This window comes from Lepisma saccharinum, chromosome 5, assembly GCF_977018435.1.
Source record: "Lepisma saccharinum chromosome 5, izLepSacc3.1, whole genome shotgun sequence".
NCBI lineage: Eukaryota > Metazoa > Arthropoda > Insecta > Zygentoma > Lepismatidae > Lepisma > Lepisma saccharinum.
The window spans coordinates 9,517,684-9,540,204 of NC_139233.1; the positions used below are offsets into that span (position 1 = coordinate 9,517,684).

At 37.3% G+C, this 22,521-nt stretch overlaps 2 protein-coding genes across 5 annotated transcripts in view; one reads left to right on the forward strand and one right to left on the reverse strand.

Moving 5' to 3' along the window:
- The window catches only part of LOC145988206 (UNC93-like protein), a 39,614-nt gene that overhangs the window by 15,231 nt on the left and 1,862 nt on the right, over positions 1 to 22,521 (reverse strand). Inside the window, exon 1 of one of the 3 annotated variants that reach the window (XM_083123044.1) lies at positions 4,939 to 5,022. The exons of 1 other annotated variant lie outside the window; for it this stretch is intronic. In XM_083123044.1, coding sequence (XP_082979170.1) covers positions 4,939 to 4,973 — 35 coding nt within the window. In that variant the 5' untranslated portion in view covers positions 4,974 to 5,022. Of the gene's footprint in view, positions 1 to 4,938; positions 5,023 to 22,521 lie in introns of those variants that run through there. One more of the 3 variants, XM_083123045.1, reaches the window with a different exon arrangement.
- On the forward strand, positions 6,205 to 9,922 carry LOC145988205 (beta-1,3-galactosyltransferase 5-like). 2 transcript variants are annotated; one of them, XM_083123042.1, is made up of 2 exons: positions 6,205 to 6,470; positions 8,624 to 9,922. In XM_083123042.1, the coding sequence occupies exons 1-2, from the start codon at positions 6,452 to 6,454 to the stop codon at positions 9,367 to 9,369; spliced, it is 765 nt and encodes a 254-aa protein (XP_082979168.1). In that variant the 5' UTR covers positions 6,205 to 6,451; the 3' UTR covers positions 9,370 to 9,922. The 2 variants fall into 2 exon arrangements, with proteins under 2 accessions (XP_082979168.1, XP_082979167.1); XM_083123041.1 differs by having other exon boundaries at positions 6,205 to 6,466.

Sequence of the window (22,521 nt, forward strand, 5' to 3'; positions counted from 1 at the left end):
ACATGTTTTTAAAACATGTTGAATTCTATCTTAAAAATTGCCACAGATGTTTCAAAAATTATGATGCCAATATTGCTCTTCTATTGGTAGTTTAAGGTTGTGGACATTTTATATAAAAAACAATATGCACGTGACCCGTTCTGAAATGTAATGGACTATGTTTATACACACACATGTATGGAGGCTGACCTATGTTCCTGCACCACTGACTACTACTTTTGAAAGTAATGCTAGTCATGGGCGTCGCCAGAAATTTTTGCAAGGGAATCGGGCAAATGATAAAAGTTGAATAGTAGAAAAATTAAATGTTATTATACATTTACATTATAATTATTATAAACTAACTAACTAACTAACTAACTCTCTAGCCTTCTTAAACCCGAAGGTTCATGGCTGCAGCAAAACAGGCCTTCCATCTGTCCCTATCTTGAGCAAGATCTATATACTCTTTTCCATCCCTACCGATTTCCTTTAGGTCCATCTCAACGTTGTCCCTCCATCTTCGTCTTGGCCTTCCTACAGGTCTCTTACCATTAGGTTTCCCAACAAGAATCCTGTAAACTCCTCTTTCCTCTATCATTCGTGCCACATGGCCTGCCCACCTAAGTCTTCTTGATTTAATTATTCCAATAATATCTGGACATGAGTACCAATTATGTAGTTCTAAACTATGTAACCTTCTCCACTCACCTGTCTCCTCATCCCTTTTAGGTCCAAATATTTTCCTAAGGATCTTATTTTCAAATACTCTCAATTTATGTTCCTCTTTCAATGTAAGGGACCAAGTTTCACATCCATATAATACTACAGGCGAAATTACTGTTTTGTATATTTTAACTTTTAGTTTCTTAGATATTAAACGAGAAGACAGAAGTTTACGAAGAGAGAAGTAACATGCATTTCCTGAATTAAGCCTACTTTTTATTTCCTCTTTAATATAATTTTCATTTGTTAATATTACTCCTAAGTATTTGAATTTGGAAACTGGTTCAAACGAGTTGTTATCAATAATTAGATTTTGATTATTACCTAACACTTGGTTTCGGCCTGTAAGCATATATTTAGTTTTCTCTTTGTTAACTTCCAAACCTATCTCTTTAGCAGTTTTGAAAAATATTTTAGCATTATTCTTAATTGTATTCACATCATCCCCCAGTAAATCTACATCATCTGCATATGCTAACAACTGAGTCACACCATTTAATTTTAGTCCTTCTTTAGTTTCTTTTACCTTCCTAACAGCATATTCTAAGGCAAAATTAAAGAGCAATGGAGATAATGCATCTCCTTGTTTTAACCCATCATGAATTGTAAATTTGTCAGACATATTATTACCCACACGAATTTTACTTTCTGTTTCACTGGTGCATATTTTTATCATACTAACAAGCTTCTTAGGTATTCCAAACTCTACTAATATATTATATAATTTATCTCTTTTGACCGAATCATATGCTTTTTTGAAATCAATGAATAGCTGATGGACATTTTGATTATATTCCCACTTTTTTCAAGTGTCTGTCTGATGTGAAAAATTTGATCTGTAGTTGATCTGTTACGTTTAAATCCACATTGATAATCACCTATAATTTCATTAGCATATGGGGTTAGTCTTGTTAAATGAATGTTAGACAATATTTTGTATGTTGTTGAGAGTAGAGAAATTCCACGGTAATTACTGCAGTTCATTTTATCACCTTTTTTAAACACAGGAACAATTATGGATTCTTTCCACTGTTGAGGGATTTCTTCTTTATTCCATATTAAACAAATTAATTTATGAATTTGACATATTAATGAATTTCCACCATATTTAATTAACTCAGCTGGTATTACATCAATGCCAGGTGCTTTGTTATTCTTTAGCCTTTTAATAGCATCTTTAACTTCAGTCAAGTTAGGTTCTGGAACTAAAGGTTCTGCTGTGTGTACTTCATTTACTTCTGATTTATCTCCTACATGTACATTTAAAAGGTCATTAAAGTAGTTCTTCCATCATGAATATCGCTTGGGTCAGCTAGAAAGTCACCGTCTTTATCTTTTATCAAGTTTGCTTTAGGTTGCCACCCCTTTCTAAATTCATTTACACCTTTATATAAATCTCTGATATTTTTATTTTTGCTGTTTGTTTGAATTTCGTTAATTTTGCTTTTCAAGTAATCTCTTTTTTTACTTCTAAACGTGCGGTTAACTTCTCGCTTTATTCTATTATAATTGTTTAGATTTGTATCATCAAAGTTATTTAACCACCTAAGTCTAGCCTGATTTCTTATTTCTATTAGATTATGACATTCATTATCAAACCATGGCTTACTTTTTCTTGGTTTATGGTATCCTATACTTTCTTTAGCTGCTGATTCTATTGCATTACGTATGTGCTCCCAATTCTTATTTACGTCTGTTTCATTTATATTTTCATCATCATTTAAATCCTGCAAAACATCAAATCTATTTGACAGTTTAATTTGGTAATCTTTCTTAATTCTTTCATCAGCAAACTTTCCTGTATCAAATTTTATAACTTTTAGATTTTGTTGCTTATGATTTATCACTGATTTATTATAAACTAACGAAAATAAATTTTATTCGAAATAGTAATTATTATTATTATTATATAAATGGGGAGACTCGATCCACCAATCGAGTGAATACCAGCACAACAATTTTCCATTATTTCTTTTGCATTTTATGCAGTTAGTATCTGAAATGCATTTCGATATTAACTTTGGCACGTCTCGTTCAAGAAAAGGCTTTAAATGTTAGGGGATTTTTTTTCATAAAGTTTGTTGTGTGACCTCTCACCTACAACTTTAATTATCTGAATTTTGAAAAATCTGGAACCATCTGTTCTTTGGATGAAATGGTAGAATATAACCTTGTTGCTTTATTTTTCACTCAATGTTTTCGATCCAATGCAGTTTTACTTTAATTTTTCTGTTCGAATACTAGCAAAATGAACTTTGTTTCTGTACTTAACAATAAGAGTAACACACTTTCGGCTTTCTTGTATCTTTAAATGAACGATGTCCATTTCAAGGGGGGTCCACCGACTCGTTCGACCCCCTTCCGACGCCCATGATGCTAATACTACGTACTACTACTACTACTACTACTACTAATAATAATAATAATAATAATAATAATAATAATAATAATAATAATAATAATAACAGCATGCATTTAGTGCTGATGAAAAAGTAGTAGTATCGCGCACACTAAAGAGTTTAAATATAGAACAGACTACATGCGTACGCTGTTGAAATTTGAAAGAATCAACAATCTTGTGGTTTTTAAGTCCATGGTATGCACAGAAAGGCAAATCGAGACCGGGCCTATAATGAAAATGGGACCATGGGCGTATTTAAGGAGTTGAGTCTAATCCCCTTCCCCCTTTTGGTTCAGTAAAATAACCAGATGATTTATGATTGATGGTGAGTACTCAGCGCTACCTGAGATAACTTGTGGTGTTCCGCAAGGAAGCTTACTCGGCCATTTATTATTTTCTATATACATTAATGACCTGATAACTATCTTGAAACACTGCCGTTATCACCTGTATGCCGATGACCTCCAGTTGTAATATTCTGCACCCCCAGTAATGTTAAGCGATGGCATTTCCAAGGTTAATGAAGATATAGAGAGGATTGTTAACTGGTCGCTAGACAATGGCATATATATTAACCCTAATAAAACACAAGCGATTTTGATTGCTTCCGATAAACTGAAACGTTACGTAGATCTTAACATTCTGCCTTCCATTCTTGTAGATTCGACTCAAATTCTATTTCAACAAACTTTTAAACTTCTGGAAATTGTATTAAACGGAAATTTTTCACGGTCACATCATACAAGTTCACCGTGTAGAAAAGCCTTCGCATCTCTGTATTCTATAAGACGCATGGGTAAGTCCCCCCCCTCCCACCTCTATTAAAGCCAAATTATGTCAGTCCCTAGATTTATGTCATGTAGATTATTGTGACGTAGTGTATTTCAGCTTAACAGGCGAGTCAGCTAGACGTCTGCAGAGTGTTCAAAATGCCTGCGTACGATACATTTTTAATTTAAAATATTGGGACCACGTATCATCTTATTTTCTCAAATTGGGGTGGCTACGTATGCAAGAAAGACGAACGCTGCACACCCTGATCTTACTTTACAAAGTTCTCAACTTCAAGTCACCTTCCTATCTCCTCTCTCGCTTTCAATTTCTTCACGAATTTCACGATCGCGACACCAGATCACGCAGCTCCTCAGTTCTCTCTATCCCCGTCCACAGATCAAATTTCTTCTCCAACTCTTTCTCCGTATCGGCTGTAAGACTATGCCATCAGCTACCAGAAAGCACTAGAGCAGTAAGGTCCGTCGCTTCCTTTAGCAGACGTGTTCGCCACTCTCTTCAGAGTGCTCGTTGGATCTTCCCCTGTCAAGCAGACTAAAGCGCATATGCAAGTGAATGCATTCTCAAAATACCATGCAGTTAATTAATTTTGCATTTCATATTTCGCATTTTGTGTATTATACGTATGTCTTGTATTTTGAGTGCTATATTCAGTTCGTTAAGACTTGTGTGTATGAGTATAATGCGTGTGTGGACATATGTGAAATGACTTAATGTACTTTGTGTATAATATAATAATGTATAAATCAATGTATATGGTTGAGTGGAAGGAAAGGCTTTGTACGGCCTTAACTCCGCCATTTAAAACAAGGCGTTAATAAATAATAATAAATACATAAATAACAGTTTTAGGTAAGTACTAACCAACGACAACCAACTAGAATGTGAGGAGTGTTAGTTCCATTTATGGTATTTAGTGCTCCAACAAGTTACAGTTTGCTGTTCATTTTTTTATGTAAAGAGCATTAGCATATGTAACTACTTATCTTTAAATGCATTACTTAATATGTATAAATTACGTTAATAGTGTGTTTACTTACGACACCTTTTCCTCCTCAACGGTTTCTATACCCATTGCATGCACACTGGTCTACGTTTGCCCATCAACTGAACTTAACGCAGAATGGCGAAGTATTGAGTTAGTAGCTGAGATCAAATTGGTCCTTACACGATGAACACGCAAAGAAGCTATGTAGTGGAATTTTGTTTGTTTGGCATGCATTTGAAGGCCAAATGTGGGTACTAGTATGTACTAGTGTTGTGTGGTTAATTTGACGGTTTGTGAGGACTACAATCATAGTGGCATTTCTAAGTTTTCTTCCAGGGTTCAAGATTGATGAGAGGGAGGGGATATCTTTATCTATCTATCTATGTATCTATCTATATATATATATATATATATTATATATATATATATATATACACACACACACACACACACACACACACACACACACATTATTAAATGGTATGCTACATAATTAAAAACATATTATCATTAATACTTAATACTTATATATCTATGAATTATTTTGCTTCTTTTATATATCTTAGATATTAACAAAGTATCAAACTATTCGTTGACGAACTGGTTAAACATTTCTATAAAATTACAAAATTTTTGAAATTACTTTATTACTAAAATGTTTCGTTTTATTTTTGCTTTCTGTTAATTTACATAATTTTAATTTCATATGAATATTTATTTTGAATTGTTATTATCCTTTTATTGTGCATATATTGTTATTGGAATAGGCGCCGACTAAGGAGGGAAGGGGACAAGCCATTTTCTTGCTCCACCAAAATTCCTTAAGAAGTATATTCATAAGAAACATTATTGTTGTCAATCTTTCCCCTCCGCCAATATTTGGTTATTGGAATATATCTGTTAATGGTCTTGAAAGGAGAGAGAGAGAGAGAAAAAAAACATACAACATTCACAAACACACTCCTTACTCCTTTCGTTGTGACCCGTTTTCGATATGATCCTTAGTAAATTTCAAATCAAAACTAATTGCTTATTTTTGCTGTTATAACAGAAAGTCTGCTGACCTCAATCTTACCATAGTTTCCCAGTGAAAATTTCAGCAAGAATTGTGCGAATTTACAGCTCTGTTTGATTCCATGTGAATTAAGACATAATTTTGGTATATAATGACGTCATTGTAACAGCGAACCATATCGCTTTTACAGACTGTGCTCGCTCTAGTTAAATAAATCTTGTGTGTGTTGAATATTAAATTTTATTCATTTGTAAAGGCTGTATGTAAGCAAGGTTATTAGAAGTATGTAAGTGGAATAAAAACTGATGCTGTGATGATTGTGATGTAAACACAAGAAAATATTCATATGGAGTATAAGTTAGTTATATTAATGCCTCTTAAATTCTATAGAAGAAATTAGGGGCACTTAACTAAGATATTATATTGAGTTCAGGCATCTTGATAGAACTGAACGAAGGTATGAAGAAGCTCTGTGAAAGACTTGTGATTGTGTTTTTGTGTTTCATTGTCTTCTCCTTGTATTTAAATTTGATTTCGCAAAGCAATAGGAATGAATTGCATACGGGTAGGTGCGTGTTATTAATGAATGAATGTTACTGTAATCATATTTTAGTACATACACTAGCCTTTTAGAACAATTGTTTTCATTCTTTCAAATCTCTTCATATTGTAGTTAATGTGATGCAGATTTAAAAATTCAGTTTGCATATGTACCAGCACATTCAGGATTCTATTATAATGAACTGGCAGATAAAAATGCTAAATAAGCAAAAAATATAATGGATCACAGAACGAATATATTGCTATCATATACAGATCTGTTACCAAGAGTTAAAAATAAAATTCAAAATAATTGGGAGATATGGGTCAAACAATAATTTACACATATGAGTCATTCACACAAAAATGCACTAAAGCTAATGATGTAGGACACCATAGATTTATGCATTCAATGTATACAACTAGAAAGTTTTTAATTTTAAAACTAAGGCTGAGATCAGGCCACATTTAATTAAATCACCGATAATTTATTAATTCACCAATATGGAAATGCAAACAATATCAGGAGGATTCTCATCACGTTATATTCAATGTCCTCTTTATACCAAAGAGAGACATTTTATAAAAAATCTAATTAAGAAAGGAATACCTCTAACAACTTCTTCATCCCTTTTAATATCGGCACCTGATATGACGATTGCATTTATAATTTTTAGATATTTCCATGAAATCTGGGTAGACATGTCAAAGTTGTATATATTTAAGAAATTGTAATGTCACATGTAGCAATGTAACATTATGTAGTACACTTGCTGCAGAGCTGGTATTACAGCTAAATCCAATAAAGAAAGAAAGAAAAGCTCTAAGAATTAATTTTTCAGTATTGTATTGTTAAACAATTTTTGATTTGGTGCTAATATGCAATATTATAAATTTATATAATCCTTGCCCACCAATTAATTCACTTCACCCAAAATCGATTTATTTAATATAAGCTGCCCCAGCAATAAATGATCTATTAATTAAACCGCCAGTAGACAAATAAGGAAGATATCACATTCCTCCATTAGTATATAATATATTGTAATTAATACATGAAGAATTAGAAACTAATCAGTGTACAGTGGTATGCATAAGTATTACGAAGCAAATTGTCCATCAGCATGTTTATTCTCTTTGTTTTATGCAATGAGAGCTTCAACAATTGAAACGAAGTGCAAACAAGCTACTGGTGACCTCCGCATAAACATACGTAAAAGCTTTTCCTTAAAAAGAAGTTGGATTGAAAACAATTTATAAAGCAATACTTGTGTATCACACTGCACTCAAAGACCCACAGGATATGCACGCCACTTCTGGTATTGCTTATCATGAATCAAAGCTGTACTCAACTTTCAATGGCCTTGACGTTAAACTATCTTCTACAGTGTGTTTCAAAAATCGCTAAACCATAGTTTCATCGCTTATAACTTCAAACTTTGAGCGAAATTTACAGTGGGCTTCTTGCATTATGCAACACAGTGCGATGTTTTTAATATTTGTCATAGACATGACAAGATTTTGATTTGTGATTTTTAATGCGATTATATGGTCAACGTTACCTGCGTCTACAGACAAGATTCTGTCTGCTAGTGTTGCTAACCAATGTTGTATGCCACTAAAATGTCACTTCCTTTCAATTCCCATATAAATGGCCTTATTGGTTCTCTAACCACAGACTAACATGTCACGAGACACAAAACGTTGCATTATGACCTTTTAATAATTTCTTATCCCATTTTTCATGGTAGCACTGTTAAGCCTTGTTTCCATGTTTAATAAAACACTCAGAATGCTGGCCAAGGCAAAATTTATTGTAAAATAAAGCACTATAAACGTAACGTTCCTCCCTCTAACAGGGTCTTCTTCAGACAAAGATTTACAATAAAATTACAATTTGAGGGTGTTAGGGGGTGGATACGTTACGTTTATAGTGTTTTATTTGGAAATAAAATATGTTTTATAATTTCATTTTCTCCCTCAAAATTAGAATTCTGGACAAATGTTCAATTTTACTTGAGGCATTAGTTAATTTCAAGCTCACTGAGCAAAGCAATGTAATGAAAGAGAAAAACATTGTCAATATCTCTCACGCTTTTCAAGCTATAAGGCAACAAACCTCGAGATCGCGACTTTTGAAACATCCTGTACTACTGATTTCAGAATCTCGTCTTTCTTTCAGGATCCCAGAAGCTGTGTCCAAACAACGGCAAGGACCTGAAAATCATCATCTTCATCAAATCGGCTCCAAAGAACATCGAGCGACGGAAAAGCATTAGGGAAACGTGGGCCAACGTGGAGAGCCTAACCGAATTGGTCAGAGTTGCTTTCGTCTTAGGACTGGGAGAGAAGTTTCTAGACACTACCACGCAAGAGTCGGTGACTCACGGTGACATCATCCAAGGGTTCTTTATTGACACTTACTACAACCTAACCCTTAAAGGATTCCACACATTTTCTTGGCTGAACTTCTTCTGTCGACAGGTGCCGCATGTTCTGTATTGCGACGACGACATGTATGTGAACGTGTCGTCATTGTTGGAATTTCTTGACCGGCATGGACAAACTCGGAATACGATTTTTGGTTATGTTTTTGTAAATCCAGTCCCGGAGAGGTACAAAGAGTCAAGGTACTATGTTACCCAGGAAGAGTACCCTGCTTCACTGTACCCAAACTATGCCTCAGGTAGCGGGTATCTTCTAACAGGCGATCTCATACCCAAGATATATTACGCAGCCGCCATGTCGAACTTGTTTAAATTTGAGGACATTTTCTTCACAGGACTCCTTGCAAGGTCACTGAACATCAGATTGTTGCACGTGCGAAAATTTTGTGTTCGAGATTACAAGCATAATAACCGAAGGTGCATTATACGTTCAACTTTTAATCAGCCGGGTAATCAATACGAATATCACTCCATTAATTAACCTAAGCTTCGCGTCAGCGCGGACTTAATATACAGGGTGTTCCATCAAAATGTGTCAATTTTGATCCTGCTTGGAAATAACTGTCCGTGGAGATTAGGATGTGAAACAGCAGTTTATGTCAATATAGAACACTTTCTTGAAAGGTACTGTGCGTTTTGAGTGTTGTTTTTGTGAGAAGGACACCATTATCCATCTTTTAAGACTTGCTGCGGACGATGGATCTTAAAACTGATCATTGGCTGGAAATTGTCCATAACAACAGAGATTACATACCAACAAACACATGTCGAAACGAAGAGATTTCTTTCGATAATTTCCAGTTGATCTTGACTGAATTCTACTGATGCATTTCCTTAACTCCAGAACAGAACAAGTAGTTATTCATCAAGAATAATCCAAAATAGGCTAGTTTTAAGCATGACGCCCTGTGCATAGTTCACTCATGCTATGTCCAAGGATTACTACGAGATACGTTAGATTAGCAATAGTTGTTTGGCCTTCACCCCGATAAATGCTGTCATCGTTTTACATATAAAATGGAAATTAACCAAAATCCGCCCAATTTTTTATTGATTTTTGAACTAAACCAGTGCATACGAATACTGATTTATGTCTTACGTTTATTATCCTGTTTAATAATTGAATAATCTATGTTAATATAAGTAATATGCATGTTGTATATTACACATTGTACGTGATTCTTTCTACGTATTTCTTGAAGAATTAGTTCTGGTGTTTACTGAATACAGTGACAATACGAGAATGGTAACCATAGAAGCATAAACAAAAACATAACATAACATTTGGATTGATATTGTTTTTTGCTCTTCATCGTCGCTTTTCTGCCACTTTTGGCTAACCGTGACGGTGAGGATGAGTGATGATATGATGAACTTTATGAAGGGATACACATAGCCATGCGCAGCCAGGAATTCGTACCCAGGACCAGGGGGGGATTCATGACGCACCTGCGTCATGGGATTTTTTGAGGGGGTCAAAATTTTATACCAATTCTACATATCTTCACATAAAAATGGGTGGGGATTGTTTCGTTTGATTGATTTGTTATAGATTTTTAGTTATGATCAGTGACGGCGATTAGTTTGGCGTGGGAGGGGGAGCAGTTGCCCCCCCGCATTATCCTAAACCTTATATACCAAGGGAAAGTGAACTGTCCTTGCCCCCCCTTGATTTCGTACCTTGTCCTCCCAGTTTTCGAACCCAATTGCCGCCCTTGGTATGGTTATTATGTGGGTGATCGCAGCGATGGGGTTGAAATGAAGCATCACCTTTATGCCTTTAGAATCGGTTTGAAAAGAGGTGGGGACGTGCTGTTCACATTAATACAAGGTTAGTCGAGCAGACAAACTATGAAGAACAAGGTTCAATACACTACTGGCAGTGAGACTGGGCAGTTTTGTACGTTTTATGTTAGCAAAGCTGAAAGTGAGCCTAATGTACCTGAAGTAAACATATATTGCTCAAATATGTCTGTATTACATTTCCCCAAATTTTGTCTGACCAAAATAATTTGAGTTAATAATTCGGCAAAACGGGGGGACGTGTGGAATATTCTACCATTTGGGGGGTAGTGCGTCATAGGCCTCCCGAGGGATGGGCACCCCTGCCCAGGACCCCTGACATAGGCAGCTTTCCTTTAATTTTTAAATTACTCTTCTCTATCTAGTCTCGCAGTAGGTAGATGTGTATGTCTAGATGCAGTGTGTATTGTCGTATGACAATCAAAGGAACGTAACTCCAAACATGCAGTTTTCAGTTTTGTTTAAATAAACTCCTCTGAAGAACTCTATTTGAAGTATGAGCAACATATCTCAACTTGTAATCCTTAGCAGTAAGGTGGAGCCATCTATCTCCAACTTACTGACTCTTTCTAAGAGTCAGATATATTCCTAAGAATGCATTGTTTCCTATCTCCTATAAATTTGATAAATTGGAGTTACGTCCCTCTGGTTCTCACACGAAGTTCACTAAAAGTTTACGTCTACATGCGTTTTCTACACGTAATCTACACGTAGATTACATTGGGTTGTAGTTTACATAGACTACGTAGACAATCTAAAAAATTAATTTTCAAGGTTTTCATGAAAGGAAAGTGACATATTCAACTATATTGGTTCCTAACGAACTGACAAGAATACTATTTCCAACAAAATTTCTCTTCTCTTCTATCATCAACTACGGAAGAAGATAAATAGTATGCAAAAAGAGCAACAGATGGCAGTCGTGAGGCAAAAGTGGTCTCTCCCATAAAGCACTAGAATATTTCCTATTTTAGGTTCTTTTCATAGGTGAGAAAATGTTCGAATTTGCAAGCAAGAGTTTGAAAGCTTCTCCTCACACATTTCCAACTGATACGCAGTGTAGTTTTCTTTTAATTCTACGGCGCCCTTTGCTAAGTTATCACCTTTAGCCATGTTGTTTACATAGATTACGTCGTCCATGTGTATAAAATGGTCTACGTGTACAACGTAGACTATCGTTGTTTACGCATAGACGCACATCGCTGTTCAAACGACGATATACGTAATAGCCCAATCTAGTTCGCTGCACGTTTTGACACCAGGAGTAGTGCAGATACATCCAGTGTCCTGGTGCAAGCAAACTGTATTGAACCAAGTATACGTTGTACGCAAGAAAAGAGGTATTTGAGTTCAGAATATTCAACAAATGCCTGTCTCCTGCTTTCAACGTTCATTTGATTGGTTCATACGTATCACGCGATCATACTCCACATTGTACACCGCTCCAGAATGTAGTGCAAACGATGCAGGTACCAACTACACTATATGATACTATTACGCTCTGTGCGTGCTGTGAACTCCAAATAAATCCACAACTCCAGGGAAAGCCCTGTATATGATAGGAATCCCTAAAAACTAAGCGTTTTGCCTCGTAAGATGGGTATATTAAATTGGAGCATGTGCATTCACGAATATTACCAATTTAATTTAAACACTGAAACCGCATCCAATTATTCGCTGAGTTTCAGAGCCACCCACCCGATTGGTAGCGCTGTTTGAGATGATGTTGCAACAATGACTTCCCAATTATTTATGAGTTAATTGACACTTATCATCCCAGAGCGACCAGTGCGAATTGTACCCCCCCCTTTTTCTGAAAAGGAACACTGTCATTAATACATACATAACAATACATTTAACACTGGGATTTCTTTGTGGTGAAATGTTAATGCTACGAAGTACAATTAATATATATTTATTTTGATAAACACAGACAAAGATTTATCCAACTGATCAAGCGCTCTTTTTTTTTTTTTTTACTCAATTATTAACGCCAAAGTTGCATGCCATAATATCTAAGTAGCATTATGTGTCCGTTGACTCCGATAAACTAACAGTGCAGTTATTTATAGAATTCAGCTGATCAAGCTAACATGACGTGACGTCATCCCCAGCTAGAATTTATTCGACGAATTACTGGTGTACACTTGTGAAATTACAATGTAAACACCCTTAAAACAAGCAGTTTGTAGGTGACTTGTATTATCAAGAGTCTATCTTTCAATAAAAATTTGAACGATTACGGTAACAACTTGGCAACCTACAAGTCAATCATTCACTCTGTGCGAGGCAGTTACGTATTATCATACGTCATCTACCCGATGCTTAAACATAAAACATTACCCAAACCACCTGTTCAAAGGAAGTTACGAATACACAGAATAAGAGCATCAAAGAATATTTACAATAATTGATATATACATTACAGTTTCTTGACCGATTGTTTATACTCGCCAAGATGGCTACCTGACGCTCTCCCTTCCCGCCTAAATTAACGATGCGACGCGTCGACGAAAATGGCCAAATTCGATGCACACGAAAGCTAGCTTTTATAATTGGATGCCAATAGATTCCGCTGTACCACGAAATATCCTGCAGTCTTCCGATGACACTTAGATAAGTAAAGATACTGTACTTACGACCATCCGGCTACCTCATAACGCAGCTCACAATCGTCAAAGAAAATTTCAATTATCTGTCCACACTATATATTGCGCGCATAGATTTTTGGCAAAACATGTTACACAGTCCTTTGTGTTTCGTTGGATCCAATCAAATTCTATCGCAATCCTTTGTGCGTTGGGATGATCACCGATGTCTTTCATCGGCGTAAACCCAAACAACCTTCATGTTTCCTTCCTCTCGAACCAGTCCCCGAATCGCTCCTTTGACCTGCTCATCAGAAAGCGAATCCGTTCTTCGGTTCCTTGATGAGGTTCAATCTTCCGTGCACCGTTGCATCCATAACCCAATTTAAGTTGTGTCTTCTACACAAAACAAATTATTAAACCATGGCTTTGCTTTCATGATAAATCATTTACATAAATTAAAGAGAAAACAGTCATTGATTTGTATGCAAACACCAGGTCGGCTGAGAACACGTATTGTTTACGAACTGTTCAAATGAACAGCTGATTCATCCGTCCTGTACACTGCTGTCACCAGGTGTACAAACATTGATCTGAATCGCCCACAAATATCTATAACGAGGGTGGCGAGGCATTTAACATAAAATTTACTCATTGTATACATGAATTAACATGTTGGACCGAATGATTACATTAAAAAAAAAACTCCTATGACCACATACGTCATAGTTGGCGCCCAACTAGAGGCTGAACCCAAAAATACATATCTACCAGTACAATTCTACTCTAGATAATACAGATCACTCATATTACAAGACTATAAAGAAACAAAAAACCATTACATACATATGCAATTAACAATTATGAATCATCATCAATTATATACAACATTTTATCTTTATCCTTCACTGCTTGGTGATAACAAGAATCTTCCCAGAGAGACAAATGTCCAAATCGCACCAGTCACCCTGAGCTTGAACACTTCAGCTAGTGCTGACTCCTGATTAAAACCACAATTGCATGCTATCCAGGCGAAAGGTTATGCCCACTTGATCACGCAACTGCAAAAGTCAACCCGACATATTGCCTCCGAAACTCAGCGTCATAAAGGATAGATCAATTTATTGTGCACGAGATTTAAAGATTTGGCCTGATGTCTTTAATGATGTCAATACCCATGGCCTTCATATTTGTACCAAACACCATCAGTGTTCTCTTTATACTGGAATGGAAGGAACTTCCACCCGTTACCCAGCACGCGCCAGAGCAAAAACAGTTTTGAGTTTGTCAACAATTTCCTTAAATATACATTCCAGCATCAATCTTGAAATGAAGATTGACATAAAAGCAAGAACCAACATGGAACATATGCAATCAAGAATCGGAAAGGAAGGGAGAAGCACTTATGTTCCGGTCCGCCGCGAAATTGCACCGACTTGGCAAACTTGCCCGCCGCAGGCGCTAACTCACTTGACACACAAGAAATTAATCTCCCTAAGCTTAACGACCCTCAACTTCATTTCGAACCCTGACATTGGGATTTTTCTTGTTCATTGGAATTCAACTGTTTCAGTAACATTTCTTCTACCCCATCCAGATTCATATCGAGTACTATATTTACCCAAAATTTTAATTTGTCAATGGAACACTTCCATAATTTACAATTCTCAATTGATTGATTATCATACCTTTCCCCAGACACGCAATCAATTAACGACAATGTTGAATTATTGTTATTTTTCACACACAGGTAAGGTCCAACAAAGAGTTCACAATACTTTTTTATTATTTTATCTTTCAGACCACCTGGGTTTTGGTTCTTAATAAAGACCAAATTACCCACTTCGACGGCAGGATTAGACATCTTTTCGGCATTGAGCCTTTTTAGTCTTTCGTGCCTTTTACTAAAACTGTTGAGATTTGACATCACCAGCTTACCATCCCATGTGACGTTATTTTCCCCGTCCCCAAGCGGAATATCCGTCAGTCTTCTTGACATATTTAACCTAAGCTCCGAGGGAGAGTATCCCGTCTGAGTCGCAATAGAACCATTTAAGAGGTATAACGCCTCTGCTATGTGTTCCGGCCATTTGTTATGATTAGAACAACACAGCACCCTCATCAATCGATTTAACTCTGAGTGATAGCGTTCGACCAGGTTCGAGCTAGGATGGTATACCGGAGTATACACCAGTTGGATACCCCAAGTTTTCATAGCCTCTTCAAAAAATTTTGACTTAAATTGTGGTCCGTTGTCAGAAACTATCTGTTTCGGGACACCTAAGTGCACAAAATAAATCTGAGTCAACTTATTTACTATCGTCTTGGCATTACTATTAACAATGGGATAGGCAACCATATACCTGGATGCAGCATCTAAAACCGTAAATAGGAACCTTTCCCGCTTCCGACCCAACCTGAACGGACCTTGGAGGTCAATGAACAGTAATTGCCCAGGTTTGTTCATGACGTGAGATTTTGCAACGAATTTTGCCGGATGTTTATTCGGTTTGGTGCGCTGACAGAGCTCGCAATTTTTTACGTAAGACTTTACATCCGTCTGCATCCTTTTCCAATAAAATACTTGGTAAACTTGAGATAAAGTTTTCGCGACACCGAAATGTCCCATATCATCATGACATGCCCTTAACACTTTTCCAATTAACTTGTCAGGAACACAGATCCTACAGCGAGAATCTGTATGGAAATCTTTAATATACAATACATCGTTATACAAACTATACGTTTGGTTCCAAGTTCTTGATCGAGGATTGACATTCAGCATCGTGCCCCTTAAATGATCTATGATTTGTTTCAAATTAGTATCCTGACTCTGGAACAAAATCAATTCCTCCCTAGTGACTATTTCCTTTACCAACTGTGAGACAGCAGAAATATTAACTAAAAATTGTTCATCCAACACATCGGGAAAATTCCTGCTCAGTGTATCAGCCAAAACATTGTCAGTTCCTTTACAATACTGTACCACAAAAGTATAATGTTGCATTTGGATGAACCATCTAGTAAGTCGAGCATTCCAAGAATGGGCCGACTCTAGCCACGTAAGCGATTTGTGGTCAGACACGACCACAAATCGTCTACCTTTGAGAAAGGTGGAAAATTTCCCTATAGTAAACAGGATGGCTAAAACCTCAATTTCAGTCGAGGTGTAAGACTTTTCATATGATCTGAGCAGTCTACTAACAAATCCTAAAGGTTTCATGTTTCCCTCTACGATTTGAAAACAATAACCCCCTATTCCCACAAGAGATGCATCCGTTTGAATATAAAACGTTGCTTCAAAATTCGGAAAATTCAGTGTCACCTCTTGGACCACCAGGGACTTTAGTCGCTTAAACGCTTCATCTGCTTCCTTGGACCAACGCCATTTGGTCTTCAATTTCAACAATTCATATAAAGGATTCGCAATGATGGCATAATTGTGTATATATTTAGCCAACCAATTGAAACTGCCTAGAATTTTTTGTAGTTGTTTCAAATTTTCTGGTTTACGTAAGTTGACTATTGAGTCCACGTAAGCTGGATCTTTGGTGATACCCTGCGTGGAGACGATATGTCCCAGAAATTTAAACTCTTTAACCGCGAATTTGCATTTTTCCAACTTCAATGTGAAACCTGCACAGCTTAGCCTTTCCAACACCAAAGCTACGTGCTTTAGATGTGACTCGAAGTCCCCAGACTTGATGATTATATCATCCACGTATACAACCACAAAGTCTAAGAACGAACCGAGCACTCTGTTCATCACGTCAACAAATACCGCTGTGCCGTTCACCGAGCCAAACACCACCCGCCTGAATTGATACAAAATACCCTCGAATGCAAAAGCAGTGTACCTGCGACTGTCCTCATGCAAAGGTACCTGCCAATAGGCATTTCCCAAATCAAGTGAAGTAAAAAATTTACAGTCTAAAAAAGAAGTCAATAGATCATCAATTTTCATTGGAGTCAGTTGCATCGGTTTAACATGCTGGTTGACTTTCTTTAGATCGACGCACAGGCGAATTTCCCCATTAGATTTCGGAACAACTAACAACGGCGAACGGTATTCAGAGTCTGAGAGTTCTATTACCCCCCATGTCAACATTCGATTTAATTGTTCCCTCACCTTATCCCTGTATGCATAGGGAATAGGGTAGTTCTTTGCAACGATCGGAACCTTCGTGTCAAGTTCCATGCGATGGACATATTCTTTACACAACCCTGGCTTGTCCGAAAAGGTCTGTTCAAACGAGGTTAGCATCTCCAAAAACCTTGAATTTAAATCCCCATCTAGATTTAGAGAACCTTTTAATTTATCTATACAATCTAAGGGTTGATTTTCTAATCCGGGTGAATTCAAAGATACATTGGATATTGGCACCTCCGATTCCAGAGTGTCGACTTCTTTAAGAGGAATAAACTTTAAAAGAGCCCTACCACTGGGTGTTCTATAGAAAAAGGCCTCCTCATCAAAATTGAGTTCCCCGTGAATCCCATATATGACATCTAATCCTAATAACACAGGGATATTTAAATTTTTCACTACGATAAAACGCACATAGAAATCATAGCCCCCCAAATTGATCATTACCTTCGCAATTCCCTCTACTGATTTTGCTTTTGAGCCGGAATAATCAATCAATTTTATGCCGGAAGCAGGTTCCAACCTTGGCCTCGAAGTTAATGATGAGATGGATTTCCAGACGCTCATTCCCATTAGGCTCGCCTCAGCGCCACCGTCGCAGAGGGCAACAAATGGTTTACCTAAAATAGCAATTTGAATCAAAGCAGAAGCGCACCGTTTAGAATCAATATTTACAGGTACAAATAAATTCTTCGAATCATCAAAATCACTTCCTTCCCCGATATCATTAATATGTACAAAACAAATAGCAGGATGTTTTATCTTGCCCTCACCCCCTGCCCAACGGTAAGAGCTCCTCTCCGGTTTTCCGAACTTGGATTTTCCCTGGAGGACCCGTCCAGCGCATGGATCTCAGCCTCAACTATGATTTGAGAACCAGATTCAGAAGCCCCTTGTCCTATCCTTCTTAAAATTCCCTTTTTCCTAAGAAAATTCAAAACCAGAGACATTCCTTCTCCATTCCAATGTATTCGATCAACTTTTCCCCGTGAAGGATTTCCCAAATATTCTTCATAAACGTCATAACGAATTTCACCCGAGCTATCAAAAAACAGAGAAGAGATATCGTGTACTTTGACATATCTTGCATCATGAAACGAGACTATGAAATCATTAATTCCTTTCCATTTGTGCCAGACATTGGAAGTTTTGTTACGCATTATACGTGCTAAGGGAGGTAGGGTCAACCAATTGATCTCCTTAGTCCTTCCTTTCAACAAATCCAGCGTCTCCGACATGTTGCGCTTTATAGTTTCTTCCGTCTGAAAGTTAAGTATATCGTTCGTACCTATCATAATTATTACAGAGTCAGCCAACTTTGAGTACGACTTTAACCTGCCGTTCAATTGCTCGGTAGTTTGTCCGCTGACTGTTAATCCAATCCTACGATTTCCTTGTTCATCGAAATTGAGCTGATAATTACCAAACTTCTGAGCTACTCTGAGTAACATACTGTCGCCGATTAATTGTTTCCCTTCTAACAACGGTTGAATAGTACTTCTCTGTTGTTCTGCTTCCTTACTACTCTGAGGTAACGCAGACGCAACCCTATTAACTGGAGGTTTATTCATGCCTGAACCCACATCACCTCCTACGATGTGAGTTGGTTTCCGTTTCCCAACAAGGAATCATCGGCCGAATCCCTATTGTACTGAAAACGTCGTCTTGATTTGGGACTGAAATTGGTGTTCTTTCTAACGCCAGTGGGTGAAGTTTTTAAAGTCTGTGCCCCTGGTTTACCCTCCACCTCAGCACCCTGAGACGTGGCGATCGTGATTTTGTTTACCCCAGCTTTAAAACTCTTACCCTTTTGAAGCGGAGCTAGATCTCGCTTCACGGGTAAATCCCTCAATGACTCAAAATTTTCTATAGTATGCATGGCATCTGCAAATGATGAGATATCCTGCATTACGAAGTGCTCTCTCAATTTATAGGGCAATAGTGAACCTAACTGAGCAACAATATGAGCCTCTTCCGCCTTAGGTTGTATTGAACGTAGCAACTTGAAGTTCTTAGAAAAATACTGTAATACACTTTCTTCAGATGTTTTCTGGTAAGGAGAGTTCAAGATTTTGGCAAGACAAGTACTACGCCATCTAGAACTTTCGTAATGGCTTATGAATTCCAATTTAAATACATCATAAGAAATCAACTGAGCCTTTCTCTCTGCAAACCAGAGCTTCGCACTTTCAGTCAATAGTTTAGGAACATATTTAATGTAATGCGCTTGATCAATTCCATATAACTCCAAAAGTTCCTCTACCTTTTCCAGGAACTCTGTTGGAGTTACATTCGTGATCAAGCCATTAAATTTTGGGAATTTTACTAAATCCTGGGGCTTTATGCTATATACTTTCACAGGAGCGAACCCATGAACAGCATTAAAATCAGATTGTTCCTTCTTCCCTTCAATCTCTCCCTTTGGATCGTCAACTTTTTCCCCATCCCCACACATTTTAGATTTTCTGTGCCTGGTTTTTAGATAACCCTTCTTTCTTATCGCTGAATTAACTCTCCAAGATTTCTCAGCATCAGTCGATGACTCTGCACTAGAAACAGAATAGCCCGCAAATGGTTTCCGCATTATACCTGACTTGACATTCCCTGCATCCGAATTGTCTGTAGAAGTGGCCTTATCCAATCGACCCACCCCAGTGATTTCAGTTACCGAGGGATCGACACTTTTACCCTTAACCGGTTTTCCTTCACTATTCTGCATTTCAAATACCTTATGAGGACTCCCCTGCTCCCAGCTGGCCATAACCTTGCTAAACCTATCCATGGAATTCTCGAGAGACTTTAGCGTTACCATAACTTCTGGCGGCAGAGTATTAACAACCGAAGTTTCCGACCCTAGGTGCTGAGAAGAAACATGCACAACCGGTTGAGAGGATGATAGAGACTCCCTCTTTACCACTACCACTTCACTATCACTGATCGCTTTTCCTATCTGATAATCCTTAGGAACTCGATATGAGTCCTGACTTCTACCTGCAATCTTAACCAACACCTTTTCTACAATTTGCCCTTCCAAAGATCTAATGTGACTTTCATTATCAGTTTTAATTTGTACCAACGATTTCTGCACGCCCTGTACTTCCGAATCTATCCTACGTGCCATTTCATCATACTTCCTTTCTAACCCTTCAGTTCTATCCATGCATTCTAGTCTGTATTGAGATACTGTCAAAGTGAGATCATGAAGACCCTCACTTGTTTTGACCACATCCTGTTGCAAGTCCAAGATACATTTGCTGGTATCACTGAGGTCTGACTGAAGTTTTCCCACCAAGCTACTAGTGTGGGCAGTAAGTTCAGACTTCAGCAATCTGTTACTGTCATCCAATTCTGACTTCAGTAATTGGTTACTGTCATGCAATTCTGACTTCAGCAACTCAATACTAGCTTTTGACGCTTGGAACCGTTGATCATTCCTTTCATCACTCTGCTTGATGAACGCGAACAACGATTCCAACGTCACAGGTTCGTTTTCCGTTCCCATTTTGTTACTAAAAAATTAAAATAAAAATTTGCTTAATACCTATAAAACTTTCAACACTGAGTCTCATAATCTACTATTACGCTCTGTGCGTGCTGTGAACTCCAAATAAATCCACAACTCCAGGGAAAGCCCTGTATATGATAGGAATCCCTAAAAACTAAGCGTTTTGCCTCGTAAGATGGGTATATTAAATTGGAGCATGTGCATTCACGAATATTACCAATTTAATTTAAACACTGAAACCGCATCCAATTATTCGCTGAGTTTCAGAGCCACCCACCCGATTGGTAGCGCTGTTTGAGATGATGTTGCAACAATGACTTCCCAATTATTTATGAGTTAATTGACACTTATCATCCCAGAGCGACCAGTGCGAATTGTACCCCCCCCCTTTTCTGAAAAGGAACACTGTCATTAATACATACATAACAATACATTTAACACTGGGATTTCTTTGTGGTGAAATGTTAATGCTACGAAGTACAATTAATATATATTTATTTTGATAAACACAGACAAAGATTTATCCAACTGATCAAGCGCTCTTTTTTTTTTTTTTTTACTCAATTATTAACGCCAAAGTTGCATGCCATAATATCTAAGTAGCATTATGTGTCCGTTGACTCCGATAAACTAACAGTGCAGTTATTTATAGAATTCAGCTGATCAAGCTAACATGACGTGACGTCATCCCCAGCTAGAATTTATTCGACGAATTACTGGTGTACACTTGTGAAATTACAATGTAAACACCCTTAAAACAAGCAGTTTGTAGGTGACTTGTATTATCAAGAGTCTATCTTTCAATAAAAATTTGAACGATTACGGTAACAACTTGGCAACCTACAAGTCAATCATTCACTCTGTGCGAGGCAGTTACGTATTATCATACGTCATCTACCCGATGCTTAAACATAAAACATTACCCAAACCACCTGTTCAAAGGAAGTTACGAATACACAGAATAAGAGCATCAAAGAATATTTACAATAATTGATATATACATTACAGTTTCTTGACCGATTGTTTATACTCGCCAAGATGGCTACCTGACGCTCTCCCTTCCCGCCTAAATTAACGATGCGACGCGTCGACGAAAATGGCCAAATTCGATGCACACGAAAGCTAGCTTTTATAATTGGATGCCAATAGATTCCGCTGTACCACGAAATATCCTGCAGTCTTCCGATGACACTTAGATAAGTAAAGATACTGTACTTACGACCATCCGGCTACCTCATAACGCAGCTCACAATCGTCAAAGAAAATTTCAATTATCTGTCCACACTATATATTGCGCGCATAGATTTTTGGCAAAACATGTTACACAGTCCTTTGTGTTTCGTTGGATCCAATCAAATTCTATCGCAATCCTTTGTGCGTTGGGATGATCACCGATGTCTTTCATCGGCGTAAACCCAAACAACCTTCATGTTTCCTTCCTCTCGAACCAGTCCCCGAATCGCTCCTTTGACCTGCTCATCAGAAAGCGAATCCGTTCTTCGGTTCCTTGATGAGGTTCAATCTTCCGTGCACCGTTGCATCCATAACCCAATTTAAGTTGTGTCTTCTACACAAAACAAATTATTAAAC

Coding starts and splice junctions, on each gene's coding strand:
- LOC145988205 (XM_083123041.1), top strand. CDS start 6,361: ATGAAGAAGCTCTGTGAAAGACTTGTGATTGTGTTTTTGTGTTTCATT. Junction 6,467..8,623: donor TAGGAATGAATTGCATACGG/GTAGGTGCGTGT, acceptor TCTTTCTTTCAG/GATCCCAGAAGCTGTGTCCA.